The sequence below is a fragment of the Triticum dicoccoides genome, chromosome 3A (assembly GCF_002162155.2).
Source record: "Triticum dicoccoides isolate Atlit2015 ecotype Zavitan chromosome 3A, WEW_v2.0, whole genome shotgun sequence".
NCBI classification, from domain to species: Eukaryota; Viridiplantae; Streptophyta; class Magnoliopsida; order Poales; family Poaceae; genus Triticum; species Triticum dicoccoides.
The window spans coordinates 685640473-685664394 of record NC_041384.1 but is presented as its reverse complement, the minus strand read 5'-3'; the positions used below and the strand labels follow the sequence as shown (position 1 = coordinate 685664394).

General features: G+C 45.2%; 2 protein-coding genes across 4 annotated transcripts; both read left to right on the top strand.

Annotated features, from left to right (window-relative positions):
• The first annotated feature begins 1066 nt into the window (after positions 1 to 1066).
• On the top strand, positions 1067 to 6648 carry LOC119272879. Of its 2 annotated transcripts, none has more exons than XM_037554236.1 (12): positions 1067 to 1423; positions 1531 to 1655; positions 2527 to 2583; positions 2711 to 2797; positions 3406 to 3630; positions 3787 to 3846; positions 4313 to 4401; positions 4480 to 4564; positions 4675 to 4806; positions 4879 to 4992; positions 6096 to 6170; positions 6399 to 6648. In XM_037554236.1, the coding sequence occupies exons 1-12, from the start codon at positions 1219 to 1221 to the stop codon at positions 6549 to 6551; spliced, it is 1407 nt and encodes a 468-aa protein (XP_037410133.1). In that variant the 5' UTR covers positions 1067 to 1218; the 3' UTR covers positions 6552 to 6648. The 2 variants fall into 2 exon arrangements, with proteins under 2 accessions (XP_037410133.1, XP_037410132.1); XM_037554235.1 differs by having other exon boundaries at positions 4657 to 4806.
• A 10170-nt stretch (positions 6649 to 16818) lies between these two features.
• LOC119272877 (importin subunit beta-1-like) lies at positions 16819 to 20560 on the top strand. Of its 2 annotated transcripts, XR_005134802.1 has the most exons (3): positions 16819 to 18738; positions 18918 to 19104; positions 19306 to 20560. XR_005134802.1 is itself a non-coding variant. In XM_037554234.1 (2 exons), exons 1-2 carry the CDS (start codon positions 18572 to 18574, stop codon positions 19520 to 19522), a joined length of 750 nt encoding a protein of 249 aa, XP_037410131.1. In that variant the 5' UTR covers positions 16819 to 18571; the 3' UTR covers positions 19523 to 20560. The 2 variants fall into 2 exon arrangements, 1 of the variants encoding a protein (XP_037410131.1); XM_037554234.1 differs by having other exon boundaries at positions 16819 to 19104.
• Positions 20561 to 23922: the final 3362 nt, after the last annotated feature.

Below are 23922 nucleotides of genomic sequence, written 5' to 3'. Positions count from 1 at the left end.
GGCCCCACTCCCCCACGATGCCCACACGCGGACGGAGTCACTGTTTCGACTCTTTTGGCTTACTTAAGCACGATCTGACACTAGTTCCAAACTGTTTCACAATTTGAACTTTTCCTACACCCATAGCCCTTGGCTTTAGGGTATAATACAACCTACCGCCACGGTCCTTGGCGATAGGGGTGAAGGCAGATGTAAACAGAGATGATTCCATTGATTTAAACGCAGCCTACCATCATATCCATTGATTTAACCACAAAATGAGCAAAGCTAGGGTTTGCACAAAAGTGATCAATGCCATAAAAGTAGATGATTCCAACCAACCAAAATGAGGGGGAGCGGGGTGAGAGAGGTACCTTGAGTGATGAAAATGCACGGTTCCATTCACCGCACAAATCGGGAGGGCCTTAGGTGAGGGAGAGAGGGGGCTAAGCTCGGGGAATAAGAGAGTGTGGGGGTGAATGGGTGGGTGGGGCCCCACCCAAGCCCCTCACTAACTTAACCCATTGCACTACCCCACCACCAGGGTCGTTGGAGGTAGGGTGTCACTGCCTACCGACAGGGACCCCAATAGTAGCCACTTATCCACGTTAGCATGGGATACCGGTGTCGTTTGCGTCTGCCGTCACCCCTACCGCCGGGGACCGTGGCGGTAGGTTGTGTTACCTTACCATCAGGGACTACGATGGTAGGAGAAGGATCAAATCGCGAAACAGTTCGAAACCAATCATGCTTAAGGGCCAAAACAGTGATGTCGGCCCTCACACGCCTCGCCCGCTAGTGAAACTATGATTTGATAACTGACGGCAAGATCTGAAACTAACGACATAGGGAGCGTTCGGTTTTTCGCCAAAAACATGTGGTTCCCCAAATAACTTTTTCATAAGATTTTTTTTCTGACTTTATAAACAAGAAACAACCGATGTAAATCGTCATGGAGAGAGTGCTCCACGTCAAAGATAGTCAACCAATACAAAATCGCCTCTTACCAGTTGCCAGCTGTAAGGCATTATACACTCCGCGGAAAATCCCACCTCGGTCTCTCCCCCCTCCCACACAACCCTCTCTCTCTCTCCCTTCCCGCCCCTCGCCCCCTCCCACTGCATAAAGCAGCCTGAAGAGGCTTCCTTTGTAAGCCATCACGCATCCGTACGCACACCAAACCGCGATTCGCGACGAAGCCATAGACCCTAGCTCTAGGTTTAGCTCCCTGCCCAGAGGATGAGCGGCGGCGGCGGAAGATGGGGCGCCGCGGGAGGCGGCTACATCATCGGTGTTGTCATCCGAAGCTTGATGGGGCGATGCGGCAAGTACACGGCCACCCCGTCTATGGGAAGCTTCTGGCCCAAGGGCAGACCAGGCGGCGGAGGCGGCGGGCTGGGCGATGGCAGCGCCATCTTCTTCCAGACCAAATGGCGCCCAAGCAGTAAGTCCAATCGGCGTGCTTCCTTGCTTCTTCCAACCCTTGGATTTGTCCAAAAAGAATCTGAGAAAAAGCCATGACTCCCTGTTCAACGTGTCGTCAAATTCCAGATCCAGAGATTGCGGCCCTGAAGCGTGTCCTGGCGTCTGTGGACCGTGCGTCTCGACATCAGAATCAGAAGGGCATGGAAGGATCTGGGCTACTGCAAGAGGCTGCTAACACCGGGGAAATGGAGGTACGAGTAGCCATTCGTATGAAATATTCCAGGTTGTTCGGTGGCTCAGTTTGATCCATGCTTGTTCGCTTGCATTCGATACCAATCTAGAATCTGTCTGCGTGTGGTACACTTAGGTGTGCATGTTATCTGATGCCTGATGACTCTGCTGTCTAATTTGATTTAAACATGTGCTATATACCATCATTTCATCTTTATAAAAACTCGTATTGCATTTAGAATTATATGCTTGGAGAAACTTTGACCTGTTAACATACATTTAGGCCCTGTTCGGCAGCTCTCCGCTCCACGCCTCAGCTCCTGGAGCGGCTGGAGCGGAGCGGCGCGGTAGCCTATTTTTCTGGAGTCATCAAAGTGGCGCTCCGCCGGCTCCCGTATTTTGAGGAGCTGGATGACTGCCGAACAGGCTCTTAGTGGCAAAGAATTTAACTACTAAATTTGAACAGCATGTCTGGACTCATTTGGTTCAATTCAAGCATTAATAAATATACTAGAAGTCATTCAGTTTTTTTAAAGTTAGTATAATGACTATTTGAGCAATGTTTCAAAAATATGTAGTGGTGAAAAATTGGAAATAGATAGATTCAGACGTTACTATTTGTGGAGATTTCTTTTCTTTTGCCCCCATACTAATTTAGTTTTCAACGTCAAATTGTGAAGGATACCTGTCAGTTGCACTTGAGCAGTTATCCAGAATTGCACCTAGCCAGTGGTTCACACTAGACATATCCCCTCTTTTTTGAAACCACCAGTTGTTCCAATAGACCAATTCAACAATTTTATCTATTACTGCAATTTGCTCTCGATTCAAATTGACCACTCCCTTTATATTTATCTAATTCTGGAAGTACTTTCAGTTTTTTCATTTCAGATTGGTTTGACACCATCAGAGGTAACATCTGAATCAGAAGAATCAAGGCAGTTGCAGGTATTATAAATCATGTTCATTAAGTTTGCAGTTTGTCAGGACAAGATAAAAGAATATCTATTACAGTAACTGTATTTTCAGGCGAAGTTAATTTACAATTCTCTGTGTGTCAATTTGTTGTAACTAGATGACCGAGGCTTGGCGTAAAAGAGGCACAGAGAAGAAAGTAGGCATAATTGACATCGTTCATGCCAGCCGTGGAGATCACTGTCAGGTCCTTCAATGTTCTTCTTTTTCGAGTTTTTGAACTGTTAACTTTATTTTTGTTTCTGGTTGTAAGCATGGAGCTTTCCACATTACTTGTGCCATCTTTCCAAGTTCAAATAATATATTTACTTTCAGGAAAAAAATATTCCTCAAATAATATATTTACTTTCAGGAAAAAATATTCCTGTTGTAGGGTGAGTCTAGACAGTTTTCAGAAAACATAATTGTGCTGTTAAGCATCTCAAAATAACCCCCAGGATTCATACACATATAACATATTTTCCCTAAGTAGACAAATTGGTGTGCAACTCGTACCACTGCAGTTGAGGCTTGAGGGTTTTCCCAGCTATTGAAAGTTTAAGCCCTCTGAAATCTTTCTTGGTTGGTGCATTTGTGTGTTTTCAAATCTCCATTTGCACGTGCTGAGTTGCACCAACTGGTCACTTATTATTGTTGTTGCTAATTTTTTGTTGTTTGTTGCAAACATGGCATTTTGTATCTTTATACTTAGTAATTAGAGACTTCCCTAAAGCCTTTTTCTTCTGTTATAGATTACAGATTAGATGCGGGTTGCTTACATTTCTTAAACTTTTATTTTATGTTTCTTCCTTACAGGGAACTGTTAATAATGAGACACTTGGTTACTTAGTTGGAAGGGTCTATCCTTTCCAAACACGTCTGGGAATTGATAAGGGCCGATTGCCCTTCAGGAAACATCTATTTAATGAGATGGCTCACTGTGCTGCTAACTGTTGGAACCCAGAGACTGAGTCTTCTTATGGATGGGTAGAGTCTATGGGCATTCCAGACAGATATGCATATGATTTAAAATCTCACTTTGTAAGCCTGACACATCCCACGAATTATTTCGCAGTTAGTAATTTTAGTCCTTTGGACAAGTTGCAATTGAAATTCAAAGTTGCTCACTTCATGCATTATTATATTTAGTCTCCACTGTGTTTTTGAGGGTGTAACTTCCTGACTGCTATTTCATAGGACAAAAGTGGCCTTCCACTTGTAGCCCATGAGAAGTTTTCAAAGCCTATAGAAGTCGAGGTGAGTTATTTATCGGATTTGGTTCTTCGGTATTTTTAAGGGGTCATTACAATGTATTATTGGATAATGGGTGATACCAGTTATGTTTTATTTTTGCTTTTGAAGTATATTACAATTTTTATTATCAACACCATTCTTTGATGTAGATAGTATTTGTCCTTTACTTTAACCCATAATCAATTAGCGCTGGCATTTATATGTCTGAACCACTTGTTTCTAAGCAGATTACAAAGCAGTGTGTTTCTCCAGTGCTGAACGTGGAAATAAATTTCTTCAGTGTGTTTCATTAGCATATGAAATCCATTTACATGATAGATTGTTTAAATAATGTTTCTAAGCAGATTACAAATCAGTCATTTGTTTACACCCAAGAGCATCCATGTGTACGATCATTGCTGTGGCTCTGTTATCTTTTGCCTGGTATTATTGTCTTGGCTCTGCATTCATTTATATATGATGTTTACAGGAGTTTCAGGCTTATTCAACTGTCGGTGTTGCTGATTATACTTCTCTTGAGGTCCTATTGAAGAAAGGATGTCCAATGGAATGTGACTGGTTAGTTTTTTTGTTTCTACTAACTCATATAATGCATGGCTAAATGATATTTCTTTTTCTCATATTTACATTTTATAGGTGGTCACATGGAGCTATTATGTATGAGATGCTTGTGGGTTATGCACCATTTTATTCCGAAGATCCAATGTCAATGTGTAGGAAGGTAAATTTGAATACTGTCTTTACATCAATTATAGCTAAGCCATGTGCTTGCATGATTTGTGATTTTGTATGTGGATTCTTGTTACCACTAAGGTGAGCCTAATTGTGCAGATAGTAAATGGGAGAAGCCATCTTAAATTTTCTGAAGAGGCCAGACTTTCATCAGAAGCTAAAGATCTAATCAATAAGCTATTATGTAATGTGAATCAGATATTTGTAATGAACAGATCACATATGATAAAGGTAAAAATCATTCAGATTATCTGTTTTGTTTTTGAGTTTTGAATTTGTGGTCATCCATGATCCTTCCTACAGGCTTATCCATGGTTTAGAAGCGTTGAATTGGAAAAGCTATATCAGATGGAAGCAGCTTTCATACCCGAAGTTATTGATGAATTGGACACACAAAACTTCAAGAATTTTGAGGTGGTGAGTTATTATTCCCATGCTGCTTAGGCTAGTGTATAGTCCTCAAGTAGTTACCCCAATATACGGCACAGTGTATGGGAGATACCTATAAACCATATTTCCTATAAATAAAAACTTCAAAAAAGGCTATTGGCACGAAAAACCGAGATCTACTTATCTGGAAAAAAAATACCCACAAGCCAGAGCTTCTAGTTGGAGATTGCTACTCGTCACCGAACAGATCAACAGGTTATGCTGATTCAGGCCCGCTCTTGATTTCAATGGAGGCTTGGTAATACAGAGCGGCGGCGGCCAGGAGGGAGGGAAAGAGGATGTGATAGTAGGAAAGGATCGCGCTAGTTGGGCTTGATTAGTGGAGGTGTTGGGCTGAACGCCGAGAGGAAGGGAGGAGGTGACGATGGTTGGCTGAATGCCGAGAGGAAGGGAGGAGGTGATGATGGTGGAAGAGGGCCGACGTTGTCTGGCTTTAGCCCAAAGGAGTATGTGTCATCCGGTGAAGCAGCATAGAGAGATAGAGGATTTATGGTGTGTGAAATTGGAATGACTTGGTAGTCAGCTTCAATTTTAGTTATTCGCCAAAGAAAAGCTTAAATTTGAGTTGGAAACTATATGCTATATAGATTACTGCATTATCTGACAATGTGAAAATATTATTTTTTACACAAACTTCAAATTATTTAGAAGCATGCATATTGTTTTCTTTTCATGAATTCCTTTTTAGTGAACTTCTGGCTTTATTGATCGCATAACATTAACACAGTTCTTACATGGTGCTGGAATAGCATAGTCTAGAGCAACATCACTCCAACAAACCAAAGAACCAGAATATTACTACCGGCTTTGGCGAACACATGAACCCTCTCATTAGTATAACAATGGGCCGTTATTACTGCATTATTTGATAGGGAACTGAGCTCGTGGCATCTGACTAAACCTGCAGGTGTTAATCATACTGGGATCTTTTCAGGAAATTAGTCTAAAGAAACTGTCCTGTCTATTTGCAGCGAAACATGTTATGCTTCCTGTTTAGCTTATATTGCGAAGAAAATGTATTGTGAGATGCTCGAAAGTGAGTATTGACAGTTATGCATTTGTCATTTCAGACCGCCCTTCCCATGCTAAATTGGACTGCTGAAGATATAATGGCCTATGCGAAATCAGGACACAGGAAAAAAAAGGTAGGAGCTAAGTTCTAAGATCTCAGTGTAATTTCACAGGTTAATTATGTAGCATAAATAGTACGAGTTTAATCTTGCATTTTTTTTCTCAACTTGTTACTTGCAAACGTTATTAAGAAATTCCCTAAAATGTCATTTTATTGTAACACTTTGCCGTCGAGTATTGATTTACAGTTCTTAAATTAGACACTTCATATTTGCTAAAGTCTACCTGTTTTATATGCACAGAATAAACTAAGGGATAAAGATGGTAAAGATAAAGATGATAAAGTAATAAGGTTGAGAAAAACCAAGGAAAATAATGTCAGATCATCATCTGGTGGTGGGGGGAGCAGCTCTGGCAATACTGCTCTTGTATGTTTAGACTTTAGATGCAGATGATGAAAGTAGCTTGGAAAGTTACAGAGAAGGAATCCGACGTCTTCGCGCATGGTGCCGGGACAACGGCACATGTGTGGATATTTCCAGCCTGTGTGGAGAGGGGCATGAGATCTTCACAACCCCTGGGAATGGAACTTTCTACATGACGCTTCAGTACAGAGGTCGTACAATTACTCTGAACATTTATGGCAATAATTTATATCTTGTTGGCTGGACGGGTGGACTAGGGGGTGGATTTGAGTTGATGTCGGGTGCTGATAGCTGTATGGCTCCACAAGGGCAAAAAATATTGAAGTTTGGAGGCAATTATTGCCGGCTATATCCACCGGGATACGAGAGTACGAGCCTGGGGCTTGGTGCACTGAGACACTCTTTTGATACCTTGTATAAATCAGACGGTGGTGGTTCTTACAGTTTGAGGAAGGCAATAACAATCATGTGTACTCATTTCCCAGAGGCTGCACGCCTGCAATGTGTGTTAAAGTCAATATGCGATTCATTTTTAGCTGCTCATTTGGTTCCGATTGGGTGTTTTCCTGACAACATCTTTTGGATTGGAAATTATGGACATTATGCTCGAGTTAGTATGGAGTATGTGGCCCAGGTGCTATCAGGAGCAGTACCTGAGCCGATAGTGAACCGTGATGGTGCTAAGTTTACTACAATCGATGAACTTTTGAAAGAGGTACGAGTATGCAACCGACATGGCTGCAAAGATGGTGTATTTGTGCATCAAGCTCCCGATGATTCTCCAGCAAGTGCCCCTATAGGAGGGTCTGCTCCCCGCCCACCCCCCAATGATTTGTTAGATGATTTCTGAGTAGAAGAAGAGAGAAGATTGGTTCTGACGTCGGTTTGATGGCTAGGGATGTCAGACTTAAGCCTAACGCTACTTGCCTGGTCATGACGACAGAAATCCTGAGGGTGATGCTTTGTAGTGTTCTAAGGTGATCAAAGTTAGTTGGGTTATATTTGATGATATCCACTGCATGAAAGATCATGAGAGAGGAGTTGTGTGGGAAGAAAGCCTATCTTTTTCTTTCTGTTACCATGTCAAAATGCAACTGAGTGCTGAGTGGATATGTAATCTGCACAAGCAGCCTTGTCAGTGGTGTACACAAACTTCAGGTCCACAATGTTGCAGCACTATGTGTTCCCAATAGGTGGCTCTTGTCTCTCTACCTTAAAGCTGGAAGGCACGTTTGCAAAGTCACCAGGTCAACGGTTGGTGGAATGGTGGTGGACCTAAAGCCAGTGGTTGAAATTGCACAAGGTGGAAGTGCTTCTGGAACCTCTGGATTGTACAGAATTGTCAAGGTGAGCAGCCGCAACTTTTTTTTTAAATCATCATCTCAACAGAGATTATAAAAATACTTGTTCAATTACAAATCATCATCTCTAGTAACTGGGTTATGTTGAAGACAAGTTATAGTAGGTCTATAATAGCACTCACCACCACTATGTGTAATAGTGTTTTACTTTGATAATTATTGTTTTTAGGTAACCTGCAAACAAGCGTTTGCACATCACAGGACTTCGGCCGCAAGTGCCGGGATCAAATATCATACATGTAAACAAAGTGAACACAGGCAACACTAGCTACTCATGGCAGTTCACACCGCCATCGCTCCAACGCCGCCTTAATATGATTTGCCATACTGGAAGTCCTTGCTCATACCCTGGAACACCTTGCTCAGCCAAACTCCTCCTTTTGCACCTTGGTCTTCTCTCCTTAGCTACCCATTCTCCAGGGAGTCTGTCACAGTGGGGATGGCAGAGCTGCGGCCAGCCCAACTTAGGGTGAGAATCCAACGTTGTACTTTGATATTTTACTTTGTTCTGACTGTTTTACACAGCATTTATTGTGTTTTGACTGTTTTCAAATTAGAGTGTTCGTATAAATTTTTTGGTGTGGAATGTTGGAAAATGAAGATGTCATGGGCGTTGTCAAGGCTGAACGATGTAGGGTGTCACCAAGAGGAGTCAATCTCGTGATCAACTAATATTAACAAGATAAGTATAGTAGGTTATTTAGTTGGCAGGATATCTACATGGTTAGCAAGTGATAAGTTTAAATAGGAAGATAAGGATATGTTTTGCTAGGAAAGTTTTGATGGTGTCAAGTCAAGCCTTTCTTATAAAAGGGACATCATGTATGAACGTACCCCCCTCTCATCGTGGCGCCATGGTAGACCCATGATAGAACATGTGATTTTGTTGCTTCACGTATTAAACAAAATGTCTGCATGTCTTTCTTTGGACAACCCTTGACCCATTTACTCTTAAATTGCCTATGTATGTTGAATTCTATTTATCACAGTTTTGCAGAATCTGGTTGAGCAAATCCTAGAACAAGGAAAACAAGTAACTGTAGCCATGAGAACCAACAGAGACATCACAATAGGTAAATGACCATTTCATTTATCAAGGCACTAAACATGGTTATATTGATGTTCCATATAAAGTTTTCTGTAATGCTTGTAGAATTTAGGCATCTTTTTTGTAATCTATATATCCTGTTTACGTAACCTTAGTAATGATTTGCCTACGAATTTTCCACATATTGATTTTCAGTCCACCAAATGTTCTCGTTGCACCCACTTCAATTTTGGGCCAGTCCCATTAAAGTTTACATACATAATGGAAAGCCACAGTTGTTTAATTTTTGAAGTTGCCAAAAATATCTACCTGTGACGTACATTTCTCTGCCCTCGTCTAGTTCTGTCTGAGTAACTTGAACTGTACTTTACTTATGTTATTTTTTCATTTAATTGTAACTTTACGTGCATCTAGCTTGTGTAAGGAAAATCACTGCACCGTCCTCACCCAAAGAAGAAATGGGATCATATTGGGCTATAAACTCCGCTATGCTGCAAATTTATGTGGTGTTACCAATGGTTCACCATATAAGGTACTGCTTGTATGGCTGTTATATACTGCAAATGCGAGATCAAGGTGTTCTCAGTTGTTTTGAACTCAGCCTTATGTTGTACATAAATATCTGAGTTATCATTACTTAATTTTGTTTCACCACTTCCAGGAAGGATATGATTTTATCATTGGCACTTCAGAGCATGGTGAAACCAATATTTCGTTGAGCTCATCTAGTCATCTTACCTTCATTTAGGTATACCATCTGCATACATCTCTAAATGTGTAATTTTTTTCTTCGTAGATGACATGGAGTTAGTATTTATGAAGCTCATTTTTCGCCAATTCATTAGAATTGCAGTTTTAACTGGAGCAGACATAAAATTAAATGGCGCACAATTTCATTTATTAGTTTTAGCTGAATTATGCTTGTGAAGTTAGACAAAAGGCAGGTTTGGTGAACATGTGCTCTTTTGTACCTCAAATCCCAACTCCAATTTGTAATCAGCTCACCATGACTATTCTTCTTGAGCACAGCAGCAATGCACGTTTTTTTGGTTTATCAGTTCACGGGCAGATAAAACATTTTGACCAAGGCAATGATGATTGATGAACATTACTTGGAATAATTAACTAATACATATTTGTAAAACCACTTTATTGACTCCTGGTTAGTATCAATGGTTTGTTAAACTGGCGGTTGCTGTCCTGTAAACCAAACCACATCTTCTTTGGTTTTCTAGAGACAGTCTGGTTCACTCCCTAAGCACCCCCAAATTGCACATGTTTATAACAGTTTCTGTGATATGTTATTTTGAAACAATTGAAACTAAAAATTTCCATCCTGGACCTAGTTAACATGAACTCGCCAGGTGCTGATTTTTTCTCTTCTGGTTCCCAAGATCTGAAACCCTGGTTGTACTCATGTGGTTTCCACATTCTAAACCTAGTTTATGCTTAGAACCTGCACTATCTACTTGTAGAATTGCGGGAGTCTGTTGTTAATTATGTGCTCTTCATTGCACAGGCACCTTTTAATTGCGTGGCTGGTCTAAAGAAAGCGTTGAAAAAGACACAAATCTGAAGGTATGGTTGCATGTTGCAGTTTCCTATATTTATTCTGCTATTTACTTTTGTCATCACAAATGCCTTACCATTGTTCTTCATATTGTGCAACCTGATCACTTGTACGATAGTTAGGAATTATCACAGCATCTATTTTTTTTTCAATGATTGAATAAAATTACTAAACATATCTCCAATGGATGAGAATGTGAGCTAATTCGGTAGCTGAAAGCTTTAGTCTGTAACTCTCTGTATGTGGAGTTGGTGAATCTTTCCCTGTTTTCAATAACCATTGACTATTCTATACTATTGTTCTTAATATTAAATTCTCATATTCCTCTTACTGGGCATAGGTGCAAAATAGGCAAGGTAGCAGAACGATAAGGACATAGTGTATTACTGTTGTAGTCAAGCTTTTACATGGGAGTTAAACTACCAGACCATGTTTTTAGTATTGTTTATGTTTTTGTGTGTATCATCTTGGAATGTGAAATGATTTACGAAGTTGCATGGAGATTGATTCTGCAGGCTGGAAATGTACTCTTTAGATGTGCTCTTTTAAGTCCACTTGCCTGGTAGTGTTAGGAAGTTTTACCTCATCGCTTGTCTAGTGGTTTCTGAATTTGACCCATGGATTGTGCAGAAATAATAATAATATGTTAGAGTACGTAATGGGCCTAATGGCCTGGGCTGGCGGTATAGTCCGTTAGTCTTAGGGTTAATTAGAGATAAGGGTCGCTTTTTTAGGGGTAAGTAAGCCTTGCTTAGGAGTCAAGTAAACCTCTCTATATAAAGAGAGGAGATGTATCAATCTAATCAAGCAAGAATTAAGAAGGAAATCCCTTCCCTCTTGCCCGGCCGTGGGCAAAAAGGCCCCCGGCCGGCCCTCTCGCGCCCTCCTTCTAGCAGCGCCATAACAATTTGGTATCAACTAGTTTCGGTTCGATCATGTCTTCACCGCCGCCCAACCCGTCTGTTCCGCTGCTGGTCACCTCGTCGCCTCCGGCGACCACCATGATCGTCGCCCCGCTCTTGCCCGCGCCGGGATCCTCCGTCGCGCTCGCCCCCGTCGTCCTCACCCCGGAGGTGTCCGGGGCGCTGCGGGACCTAACACATGCGGTCCAGGAGATCCGCCTGTTCTTGGCTGGGTCCTACGGGCCGCACCCGGCTGCGCCACCCATCACCGCCACCGCGCCGCCGTGGCTGCCGTGGCAGCCGCCGCACCAGGCGGCCCCCGCCGCACTCGCAGGGCTGTTGCAGCAGCCGCTGCAGCTGCCATCCATCGCCCCGTCCTGGCTGCCGTGGCAGCCGCCGCACCAGGCGGCCTCCGCCGCGCTCGCCGGGCTGCTGCAGCAGCCGCTGCAGCTGCCATCCACCGCCACAACCGCCCCGTCCTGGCTGCCGTGGCAGCCGCCGCACCAGTTGGCCTCCGCCGCGCTAACCGGGCCGCTACTGCAGCTGTCATCCACCGCCACCGTCGCCCCGCCCTGGCTGCAGTGGCAACCACCGCTCCTGGCGACCTCCGCCGCACCCGGCACTCCGCTGCAGCACCCGCTGCAACTGCAGCAGCCATCGCCGGTCAGCTCCAGCCCCGCATCGACCGCGTTGACAGGAGTCCCGATCCACCAGATCAAGTTCCCGCCGTCGCCATCACCGCTTCCCCAGGGCGTCCCCATTCAGCAGATCAAGTTCCCGCCGTCGCCGTCGCCGCTTGCAGCTTGGATCACTACCCACCACGTGTCGGCGGCGGTGAGGCTGCAGGCTGCTGCGCGCCGCCTCCTAGCGCGTCGACGTGTGTGGGAGATGCGTGGTCTGCAGCTGCCGCTCCTCCCAGTTGCGCTTCGCTGCACAAAGGACCTCGATCTTGTCCGCTGTGTCGGGGATCTTGGGCATGTTGTTTTCCCCACGAACAGCGGCCTCAAAGTCTGCGACATCGGCGGTTGGGGAGGCGCACCCCTCCTCGCCATTCTCCATCGACAGCCCTCCACTCTTCTATGTGCGGTGCCGACCAACAGCCGTCCGGCGGGGAGAAGGCATGGTGTCACCGACAGGAGCGCCCTGCGTAGCACCACTGCATTCCGTCGCCGGCCGCCGCGAGGGCGCCTCCGCTGGTCGCTCTTGCGACCACTTCCAGGTGGCCATACACATGCACTCCTTTTGTCCAGATGGTGTCCATGGGATTCAGGTGGCTGTACACATGCACGTCCGACGTGCGGATGGTGTCCACTTTTTTGTTAAGAGGTTCAAAATAAAGCATCCCAGTCGATTTCAGGTTGAGTAATAAAACAAGGCGAGATGTAAAAGGCTTGTTTTTAGGTGTTAGGTTTGTGTTGCGTCGAGTCATGGTTATAAGTTGGTTCGGCTGCAGCTTGAGGACAAGCTGCATGTCCAGGTGGGGTGTAGTGTTAGAGTATGTAATGGGCCTAATGGCCTGGGCTGGCGGTATAGCCCGTTAATCTTAGGGTTAATTAGAGATAAGGGTCGCTTTCTTAGGGGTAAGTAAGCCTTGCTTGGGAGTCAAGTAAACCTCTCTATATAAAGAGAGGAGATGTATCAATCTAATCAAGCAAGAATTAAGAAGGAAATCCCTTCCCTCTTGCCCGGCCGTGGGCAAAAAGGCCCCCGGCCGGCCCTCTCGCGCCCTCCTTCTAGCAGCGCCATAACAATTTGGTATCAACTAGTTTTGGTTTGATCATGTCTTCACCGCCGCCCAACCCGTCTGTTCTGCTGCTGGTCACCTCGTCGCCTCCGGCGACCACCACGATCGTCGCCCCGCTCTTGCCCGCGCCAGGATCCTCCATCGCGCCCGCCCCCGTCGTCCTCACCCCGGAGGTGTCCGGGACGCTGCGGGACCTAACACATGCGGTCCAGGAGATCCGCCTGTTCTTGGCTGGGTCCTATGAGCCGCACCTGGCTGCGCCACCCATCACCGCCACCGCGCCGCCGTGGCTGCCGTGGCAGCCGCCGCACCAGGCGGCCCCCGCCGCACTCGCAGGGCTGTTGCAGCAGCCGCTGCAGCTGCCATCCATCGCCCTGTCCTGGCTGTCGTGGCAGTCGCCGCACCAGGCGGCCTCCGCCGCGCTCGCCGGGCTGCTGCAGCAGTCGCTGCAACTGCCATCCACCGCCACCACCGCCCCGTCCTGGCTGCCGTGGCAGCCGCCGCACCAGTTGGCCTCCGCTGTGCTTACCGGGCCGCTGCTGCAGCTGTCATCCATCGCCACCGTCGCCCCGCCCTGGCTGCAGTGGCAACCACCGCTCCTGGCGACCTCCGCCGCACCCGGCACTCCGCCGCGGCAGCCGCTGCAACTGCAGCAGCCATCGCCGGTCAGCTCCAGCCCCGCATCGACCGTGTTGACGGGAGTCCCGATCCACCAGATCAAGTTCCCGCTGTCGCCATCACCGCTTTCCCAGGGCGTCCCCATTCAGCAGATCAAGTTCCCGCCGTCGCTGTCGCCGCTTGCAGCTTGGATCACTACCCACCACGTGTCGGCGGCGGTGAGGCTGCAGGCTGCTGCGCGCTGCCTCCTAGCGCGTCGGCATGTGCGGGAGATGCGTGGTCTGCAGCTGCCGCTCCTCCCAGTTGCGCTTCGCTGCACAAATGACCTCGATCTCGTCAGCTGTGTCGGGGATCTTGGGATGCTGTTTTCCCCACGAATAGCGGCCTCAAAGTCTGCGACATCGGCGGTTGGGGAGGCGCACCCCTCCTCGCCATTCTCCATCGACATCCCTCCACTCTTCTATGTGCGGTGCAGACCAACAGCCGTCCGGCGGGGAGAAGGCATGGTGTCACCGACAGGAGCGCACCGCGTAGCACCACTGCATTCCGCCGCCGGCCGCCGCGAGGGCGCCTCCGCTGGTCGCTCTTGCGACCACTTCCAGGTGGCCATACACATGCACTCCTTTTGTCCAGATGGTGTCCATGGGATTCAGGTGGCTGTACACGTGCACGTCCGACGTGCGGATGGTGTCCACTTTTTTGTTAAGAGGTCCAAAATAAAGCATCCCAGTCGATTTCAGGTTGAGTAATAAAACAAGGCGAGATGTAAAAGGCTTGTTTTTAGGTGTTAGGTTTGTGTTGCGTCGAGTCATGGTTATAAGTTGGTTCGACTGCAGCTTGAGGACAAGCTGCATGTCCAGGTGGGGTGTAGTGTTAGAGTACGTAATGGGCCTAATGGCCTGGGCTGGCGGTATAGCCCGTTAGTCTTAGGGTTAATTAGAGATAAGGGTCGCTTTCTTAGGGGTAAGTAAGCCTTGCTTGGGAGTCAAGTAAACCTCTCTATATAAAGAGAGGAGATGTATCAATCTAATCAAGCAAGAATTAAGAAGGAAATCCCTTCCCTCTTGCCCGGCCGTGGGCAAAAAGGCCCCCGGCCGGCCCTCTCGCGCCCTCCTTCTAGCAGCGCCATGACATAATAATGTATTAAAGGAAACACTGCCACTAAAAATTCATGTGGAGATTGAATCTACTTCCTCCGGGACATTCTGCATGCCACAAGTTTTTGTTCTAGGCATAACTAGTTTGGGTTGTCATATGGTGTAACTACATTACTGACACAAGTATGTATACAATCTCAAATTCATTCCCTCATTAACAATATATCACTGAATAATAATGCTTGTTTTGGTTGCCATTTGGTAAAATGTACTACCTGATGGTCTAGGGAAATGCACTCACTAAAGTTCATGATATTCTTGTGTTGACTGTTGAATCTCCTGGTCAGTCTTAATCTGATGCTTCTCTGCCCCTGTTGCTTCCAAACAAAGTTCTGCATTCATTGTTCACGTTTTGTCTGGTTCAGTGTTCTCTTTTTGGTGATGATAGTCCATATCTGTCGGTGGTTTGGCTGGAATATCGTTTTCTCTTTAAACCTGAATATGCGTCACCAGCACATGCACGAACAAATCGACAGATGCCATGTGTGATTGCAATATATTCTCTTTAGGCCGCGATTGGAAGACCTGTAATCTAATACACGTGTAAATTAAGTACAGGTGTATTTTACAAACCCACAAAAGATATCAGTATTTTACAGGTGTATTTTTTCCAGGTCATTTGGTTCACTAGAGGCTTCTGCCTCGGGCTTGTTCTTGTGGCAACGCTTGTCCTACTGCGATGCGGTCAGGTGCAAGGATGAGATCCATCCGGTCAGGAGTTGGGGTCCGAGATCCACCTGCCGCCGCCTCTATCGAGTCTGGGAGCAGTGCCGCGGAGCTCGTCGCTCAGCCGCCGTTGTCGACTGCCACCTGTCCCTACAGTTTCGATGGCCACGTCGTCCCACAGCTCGTCGCCGTCTCAACCTGCCGGCCGCCGAGACCTTGAGCTGCGCAGGGCGCATGCGCCGGGATCCGCCAGACTCACGGGTCGCTATTGCCTCAGCCTCAGTCCTCCATGGCTCCGGCCATCCTCGTCTAGGTGGATCACCCGAGACAGGGGCGGAATACCGGCGAGGAAAACGATCGATCCAGGTCCGTTTTAAAAACTGGCCAATTACCAACGTAATCTGAGAAACACGTGTAAATATTCGAGCCGTTTTCTGGCCGAGAAACGACGAACTAAGCATGTATGGTATGGCTAAGTGGGAAAGGCTAAGGCTACTTCCACTCAGGCTTGCAGTAGCCTTAGCCTTTCCACTCAGGCTAGCCTTCTGGCGTTTTTGTCTGTCATAGTGCAATTATAGTATGACGCCCTGTTGAATAAGTTAGATTTTCTAGATGCCTGTCGTGGGTTAGATCCTCGCTTCTGATGTTAGAGATTATCTGATTTAGATGAACTATTGAGCATCTTTTAATGAAAAACATCATTAGATTGTGGAGAAGCATGGTTCATGGTCATTCAAACGGTATGTTGGTAACTGAGATCTACGTTGTATAGTAACAGTCGTGTTCCATATTTTATACGTGGACTGTAATTCAGAAACCTCCCTTTGGGGGAAATAGCAATGATTCAGAATCACCCCCTTCAGGAAAATAATAACGATTCAGAAACTAATGACCTGGTAATTGGCGACAGCTCAGGCGAAGTAACATATGTATTGAATCTCTTGCACCCTCCCTACACTTTCCAGAAGTGACCACACTGTATTGGAGGCTTGCAGTTCTACTTTTATCTTTTATCTTATATTTTTGCACTGTATCAATATGAACAATATGTGCTTTTAGAGCAAACTAGATTATTTGTGATTCCATTGAGCAAACTGGATTAAGGCTAGACTATTTTTGAACCAAGGTGGAGCCTGCCAATTTATTTTTTATTTTTGACCTTGAGATTTTAGTATCTTATATGCTTTCCTCGGCCATCTTCATACGGCAGGTTCAGCTAATGGATATCACTGAGTTTCTGCTAGCTATGCAGTCCCATGATGGTCAGATACAAAATGCTGCAGAAGGGAATATCAAGCAATTTAAGGAGCAGAGTTTTCCACAGTTTCTGCAAGCATTATCTGCTGAGCTATCAAATGATAATAAATCTCCAGTATCTCGAAGGCTTGCTGGCATTCTGCTTAAAAGTTCTTTGGATGCAAAAGATTTAGCAAGGAAACAAAAATGTACACAACAATGGATAAGTGTGGACCCTTTAGTCAAGTCACAGGTTAAAGGTTCCCTGTTGATGACCCTTGGATCACCAGTATCTGACGCTCACCGTAGTTCTTCACAAGTCGTTGCAAAGATTGCTTCCATTGAGATCCCTTGTCAAGGATGACCAGAACTCATAGTAAGCTTTCTAGGTAACATGACAAAGCCAGATGCACCCCCTTCTTTGAAGCGCGCTACCCTGGATGCCATTGGATACGTCTGTGAGGAGATATCCCCTAAGGATTTGGAGCAGGATCAAGTTAATTCTGTTCTTACTGCTGTGGTCCAGGGTATGAATCACGTGGAGAAAATTCAAGGGTCCGACATGCTGCTGCTAAAGCATTGTACGATGCTCTTGATTTTACCGAGACAAAATTTCAGAATGAATCAGAGAGGAAGTACATAATGAAGGTAGTTTCTGAAACTGCCATTTCTAAGGAGTCTGATATTAGGAAGGCTGCATTTGAGTGTTTGGTCTCCATAGCATCAACATACTATGATCTTCTAGAGCCCTACATGCAGACATTATTTGAGTTGACAGCAAATGCTGCCAGGGCAGATGAAGAACAAGTTGCACTTTAAGCTGTTTAGTTCTAGAGCACAATCTGTGATGAAGAAGATGCAATTCAAGAAGACGCTGAAGAATCTCGTGATGTTAGTTTCGCATATCATTTCCATTTGTTGAAAAGGCCCTTCCTTTGCTTGTCCTTATGCTTTGAGAAACACTTCTGAAGCAAAAGGAGGATCAAGATGAAGATGATGGAATTTGGAATATATCAATGGCAGGGGGCACCTGCCTTTGGCTTGTTGCAACGGCTGTCAAGGTTGCCATTGTACCTCTCTGCTACATTTGCATTTGGTTCCATTCTTGAAGGCCCTTCAGTTGAAAAGCTTGCACCACTGGTTCATGAGACTACTGCATGGGCACTTTCGAGGACATTTGAGTTTCCACATTCACCAACCAGTGGTGTTTCTGTAGTAACAAATGCAAACCTTCCTCATGTTATAGAAATTATGTTAACAAGTATCAAAGACTCCCAATGTTGCTGAGAGAAGATCTGTGGTGCCCTGTATTTTCTTGCTCACGGCTATGGGAATGCAGGGTCTATGTCATCAGTGCTGTCACCCTATTTTGGTCAATTAGTATCAGCTCTCCTTGCCATTGCTGATCGTTCTGATTCCATCAACTCCAGGCTTTGTGCATCTGCATATGAAACACTTAACGAGATTGCGAGATGCAGCAGCATTGCAGACACCCTGAACATGATTGTGTTATTATTGCAAGAGATCTTGAAGAGATTAAACCAGGCCTTTGAGTTTCAGATCGCATCCTCTCAGGACAAGGAAAAGCAAAGTGGCCTTCAAGCCTTGCTATGTGGTGTTCTTCAAGTAATCCTTCAAAAGTTCAGCAACTGTGATGATAAATCAGTAATCGTTCAGTTTGCTGACCAAATAATGGTGTTATTTCTCCAGGTTTTTTCATGCGATAGTTCTAATGTGCTGAAGAAGCAATGCTTGCTATTGGTGCTCTTGCTTATGCTACTGGACCGGAATTTGTGAAATACATGCCAGAGTTTCACAAGTACCTTGAAACGGGCTTACAAATTTCGGTGCATATCAAGTATGCTGTGTTTCTGTGGGTGTGTTTGCGGACATCTGTCATGCCCTGGATGACAAGGTACTCCCTTACTGTGATATGTATCATGTCCACCCTTCTCAAGTTCCTTTCAAGCCCAGAGCTTGATCGTTCTGTGAAACCACCAATTTTGTCATGCATAGGAGATATTGCACTTACAATTGGTGAGCATTTTGATAAATATGTTCCATACACTCTGCCTATGTTGCAAGGAGCTGCAGAGCTTTGCTCTCTTATGGAGCTTCCTGATGATGACAGTACAGAGTATAAAAATGAACTCAGGCGAAGCATCTTCGAGGCCTATTCAGGTATACTTCAGGGAGTCAGAAGTTCAAAATCAGAGCTCATGGTTCCTTATGCCGGCCATATTTTCCAGTTCGCCGAACTGGTGTTACGAGAGACATCAAAGTGAGTTCACGACATGTCTTTGACATGGAATTCGTAGTCAATGTATCAATCATTTTCGTTTGCATATGAGTTTCATAATAACAATATGCTGATAACTTTTTACCTCTGACGTTGTGAAAGTATGCATTCAACTTGTATAACGGGGGCCTGTATAAAAAGTCTGGGATCAATGTGGTGAATTATTGTTCATATTCCTTGTAGGGACGAGGGTCTGACCAAAGCTGGAGTTGCCTTGGTCGGGGACCTCATGGATGCGCTAGGACCTTCCATTAAACTGCTGCTCAAGAATTCCAACTTCCACCCGGAGCTTCTTGGGTGCTGTTCCCAGTCTGATGACGAACAGCTAAGGGAGACTGCGTCCTGGGTCCAGGGTGTGATCTCACGTGTGCTGGTTTATGATGGAAAGCTTCTCCAGTAAAGCTGCAGGTTCTTTATCTTGGCGTTCAGCGTTGCTGATGGATGCTTTTTTTTATCTTGTTTGTGGAAGTCCACGCACAACTACTCTAGCTTATCACATTAGACATTGGGTTTGATTGTAAGAGAGGCAAAAGGGGGAAACAGGAGGATGCACAAGCTGAAACTGGAGATCATGCTGATGCTGAGAAGCCAAAGGTACTAACGTTGAGATGAAAGATGCTGGAGAAGCCAAAGACACCGATGTGGAGATAAAAGATGCTGGAGAAGCCAAAGGCACCGACATGGAGATAAAAGATGCTGAAGAAGCCATAGGCACCGATGTGCAGAACAAAGATGCTGACAATGCTCGGGAGAAAAGAAGAGGCTGGCAATTCCCTTGAGAGAAGATGCTGGCGCTGTTGCTCAAGAAGAGAAGAAAGATGCCCCTGCTGCAGATGTCGCACGGAAAACTGAAGAAGCCGCTGGTTCAGAGCTACCTTAGGGGGGCAGATCCGCAGATGCAGCATCCTACAAGACTGAATCAGCCGAAGGCAAGGCTTTCTTGGAGCTTCCTGGAGACGTTCCTGCACCTGTATGAGAGAGTAAGGAAATATGAAAAATCAGTTGAATCTGGAGTAACTCCCGCAGAGGGTGTGATTTGTCTGCCCCTGTATCAGAGAATAAGCAAGATGAAAGCCAGCTGAATCTGGAGGACCTCCCGTGGAGGGTGAGAAAACTGAGAATGACCTCAAATCCAGGGGTCTACCCTACTATATCCTCGGGGGAAAAGAAAGAAGAGGCGGATAGCACTACCAATTCAGCGACGCCTCCTACAGAGGAAATAAAAGCAGATGTTTCAGCGGAAGAGTCAGGAAAAGCCACATAGAATTCAGCAGACAGCGCTGCTCACCAGGGTCGTGTTCCGTGGTAACAGGCGAGACGAATCTCTCATTTGTTCTGAGAACTGTAGTGCAAGTGTGTTTAACCTAACAGCGTCTGTAACTGTCGGCTCGTCCGCGCATACTTCAGAACTTGTTGTGTTGGCCATGTATGAGGTGCTGCAGGGCATGCAATATGCTGCTGTATGCGAATCTCAGCAGGAGGACATAACATAATACTTTGCGGTTGCTGTAACCTTGCCATTTCAGTTTTGGGCATTAGTTCTTCTTTTCTTTTCAAGAGGTATTGCCCCATATTAAAAAAAGGATTATCTTGGTCTCTGCATCAAAATGATGCATACAACCATATTGTTAATCAAAGTAGGCATGATGTACACAGTTCAATACAAGATTGCAAATCGAGTTGAAACAAAATAAACATTGCCACAATCTGCAAAAGTAGGACAACACTTATTCTATTGTTCGACCGTTATTCACCGATTGTAGGTGTCAGGAGCCGCATCGTCCTGCTGGCTGGGCTACTTGTTCTCCGGCCAATGAATGGCCTAGCCATGAGTCTACAAAGGAGAGAACGATCAAGTCGTGCATTCGGGGCTTGAGCCCTAGGCGTGGGCTGTGGCCTGACGGTTTTTCTTAGAGCATCTACAGCTGCATTTGTCAAATCTGACTACCTTATACACCCGTGGAGGCGCCCGCGCTCCGGGGACAGTGGCAGGGCAGTCCCTAAATTCACGTCTTCACATCCGCGTATCTCATATCTGGCATCCTATATCCATACAAAACCATTTTAAGTCCTACGTAGATCACCAATCGGCCAAAATCAACAGCAAAAGGACATAAACTGATAGCAAACAGACATAATTCACATAAACGTCATCAAAAGATCACCAAACAGGCATAATTCATACAGTTCAACCGTTTAGCAAATGCTAACTAGGTAGGAGCTAGATTATATAAAAGAGGAGAAGGCCGGAATTCACCACTTCCTCGCCGGCCCTTTGCCCTTCCGGTCGCTGGCGCTATTGTAGGCGTCCGCGACAAGAGGTGGGTCGGTGTCGGAGCCGGTGGAGTCGGACCCTTCGTTGTCGGAGGAAGAATCGAAGATGACGATGTAGCCCTTCAAGCGCCGGACGATTCGGCCCTGCTTGCGCTTGAGCTTGGCCACTCTCGCCGCTGCCTCCGCCGCCTCCCGCTTGGACTGCTCAATGCCGAGCCTGAGCGGCTTGGCGTTGGTCCTCCGGAGCCGCCGGGCGTCCGTCTCCGCCGTGGTAAGTGATCGATGGTACACACACTGGAGGAGACACTCCTCCTCGTCGGGCAACGGCATCACGCGGCGGCGGTGGACTGACTGCACACCCTCATCGAACGCGCCCCCATCCTCCTTACCCTCTGCCTCTCGCGGCGGGCGGTGCATGCCTCTGACTCCGGTGGAGAGGGCATTAGAACTCACTGCTAACCGCGCGGAGTAGCGACCGGAGGTGGAGGAGGCTGTCGAGCGGACGATGCCGATTGAGCTGCCCTGGTAGATCCGCGTGCGAGGTGGGAAGGGCCGGCGCCGTCGTCGGCGCTACGGGGATGGGCGACAGGTGGCGTCGCACCTGAACTGCAGTTGCCGCCCGTATCGACCCGCGAGCGCTCCAGCGCGATATGGAGCGCCATCTCGTCCTCGTCTCCGGAGTTGCTGTCGGAGTGGCTGCCGGTGCTAGATCGGAAGGATTGGGGGTTTCGAACAGCCAACCAACTGCTTACGATCGGACGCACATAACCAGTCCACTACACTAGTTTTGTTGAAGCTAAAGCAGCGCATGTAATTTTTATTTCTGGTGTTCGTTGTACTGCCATGATTGAAGATGAATAGATTGGAAGTTTTTTCGCAAAAAAAAAGAACTAAATCCAACCGGCCTAGTGTAGCAAATAGGAATATTGTAGCGAACCAGAAATAGTTGTTGTAGTGAACCGGCGACCAGCACATACGCCCGAGCTTTTACCACCGCAACCAGCTCACGGAGCCGGATCCCCTGACGTACGGCCACCTGACGTTGGGCCACTGACGCGTGGGTCCGGGTCCACACATCAGCGAGTGCGCCGTACGTCAGAGGAGCTGCGTCCCCAGCTCACACCAGTGAAATATTTGCAGCCTGACATTTTAAGAAACGAGCGACAGGGATAAAACTTAAAAAAGAAATTAAAAAAACAGTACATGAACTGGAGGGGTCGAACACACGACCTCCATCGGGTCAACCGCGTCGCTAGCTACTGTACTTTCTGCAATTTGTTCTCTATAAATAACAACCCAGTTTAAATAATTATAAGCGACAGATTTTTTTGAAAATTTGAACCCGATTTTACTTTTGACAAAAGTACATGTTTTTCAGAATTTATAAATGCGAACATTTTCGGAATTTATGAAATTCATTATTCTCTAAAAGTATCAAACAAAAATTATAATTATTATTTTTTTGAAATTTCTGAACCAAATTCGAAAACAGGAACATTTTTCAAAAAATGAATAAAAGCTTGAAAAAAAGAAAATAAAAGTGAACAGGAAGAATTTTGAAACAACTTTTGCACGCGAACACAAATAACTTTTGCACGCGAACAAATTTGAATTTCTCAAACATTTTTTAAAAACATGAAAGTTTAGGAATTTGTGAACAATTTTCAAAGCACAAACATTTTTTGAATCTTAAGAACAAATTTTGAAATGGAGAACATTTTTCGAAGGGTGAACAAAACTTTAAAGCACAAATATTTTTGAATTTTAAGGACAAATTTTGAAATGGAAAACAATTTTAAAAATTCCCAAACAAGTTTGGAAGCGTGATTTTTTTGGAATACAAGAACAAAAAAATTGAAATCCGGTACATTTTCTAAGTTTCAAAAGTTTTGAACATTTTTGTGTAATGAGAACATTTTTTGAATTTTACGAACATTTTTTTGAAACTGATCATTTTTTGAAAACATGAATATTTTGGAATTTGTGAACAATTATTTTAAGCACAAATATTTTTTTGAATCTTGAGAACAAATTTTGAAACGAAGAACAAACTTCGAAGCACGAACGAAATTTTAAAGCACGAACATTTTTTGGATCTTGAGAACAAATTTTGAATTGGAGAACAATTTTGAAAAATTCCTACAAATTTGGAAGTGTGAGTTTTTTGAATATGTGAACAAAAAATTAAAATCCGGTACAAAAGTTTTGAACTTTTTTGTGTAATGAGAAAGTTTTTTGAATTTGGCAAAAAAAATCGGAAGCTGAACATTTTTTTGGAAACATGAACAAACTTGAATTTTTTGAATTTTTTTAAAATGGATAAGAAATGAAAAACCAAAGAAAGAAAATTTGTTGAAAAGAGAAATTAACTTGAAAAGGAAAACTCAAAGAAGAAATAGAAAACAAAAAAGGAAAAGGATAACATAAACAGAAAAAAGAAAAAAAACCCATAAAAAATGAAAAAACCGGTTCAGGGAACCTTCTAGAAGGTTCCCAAAACCGGTGGTAACCGCAACTGGGCCAGCC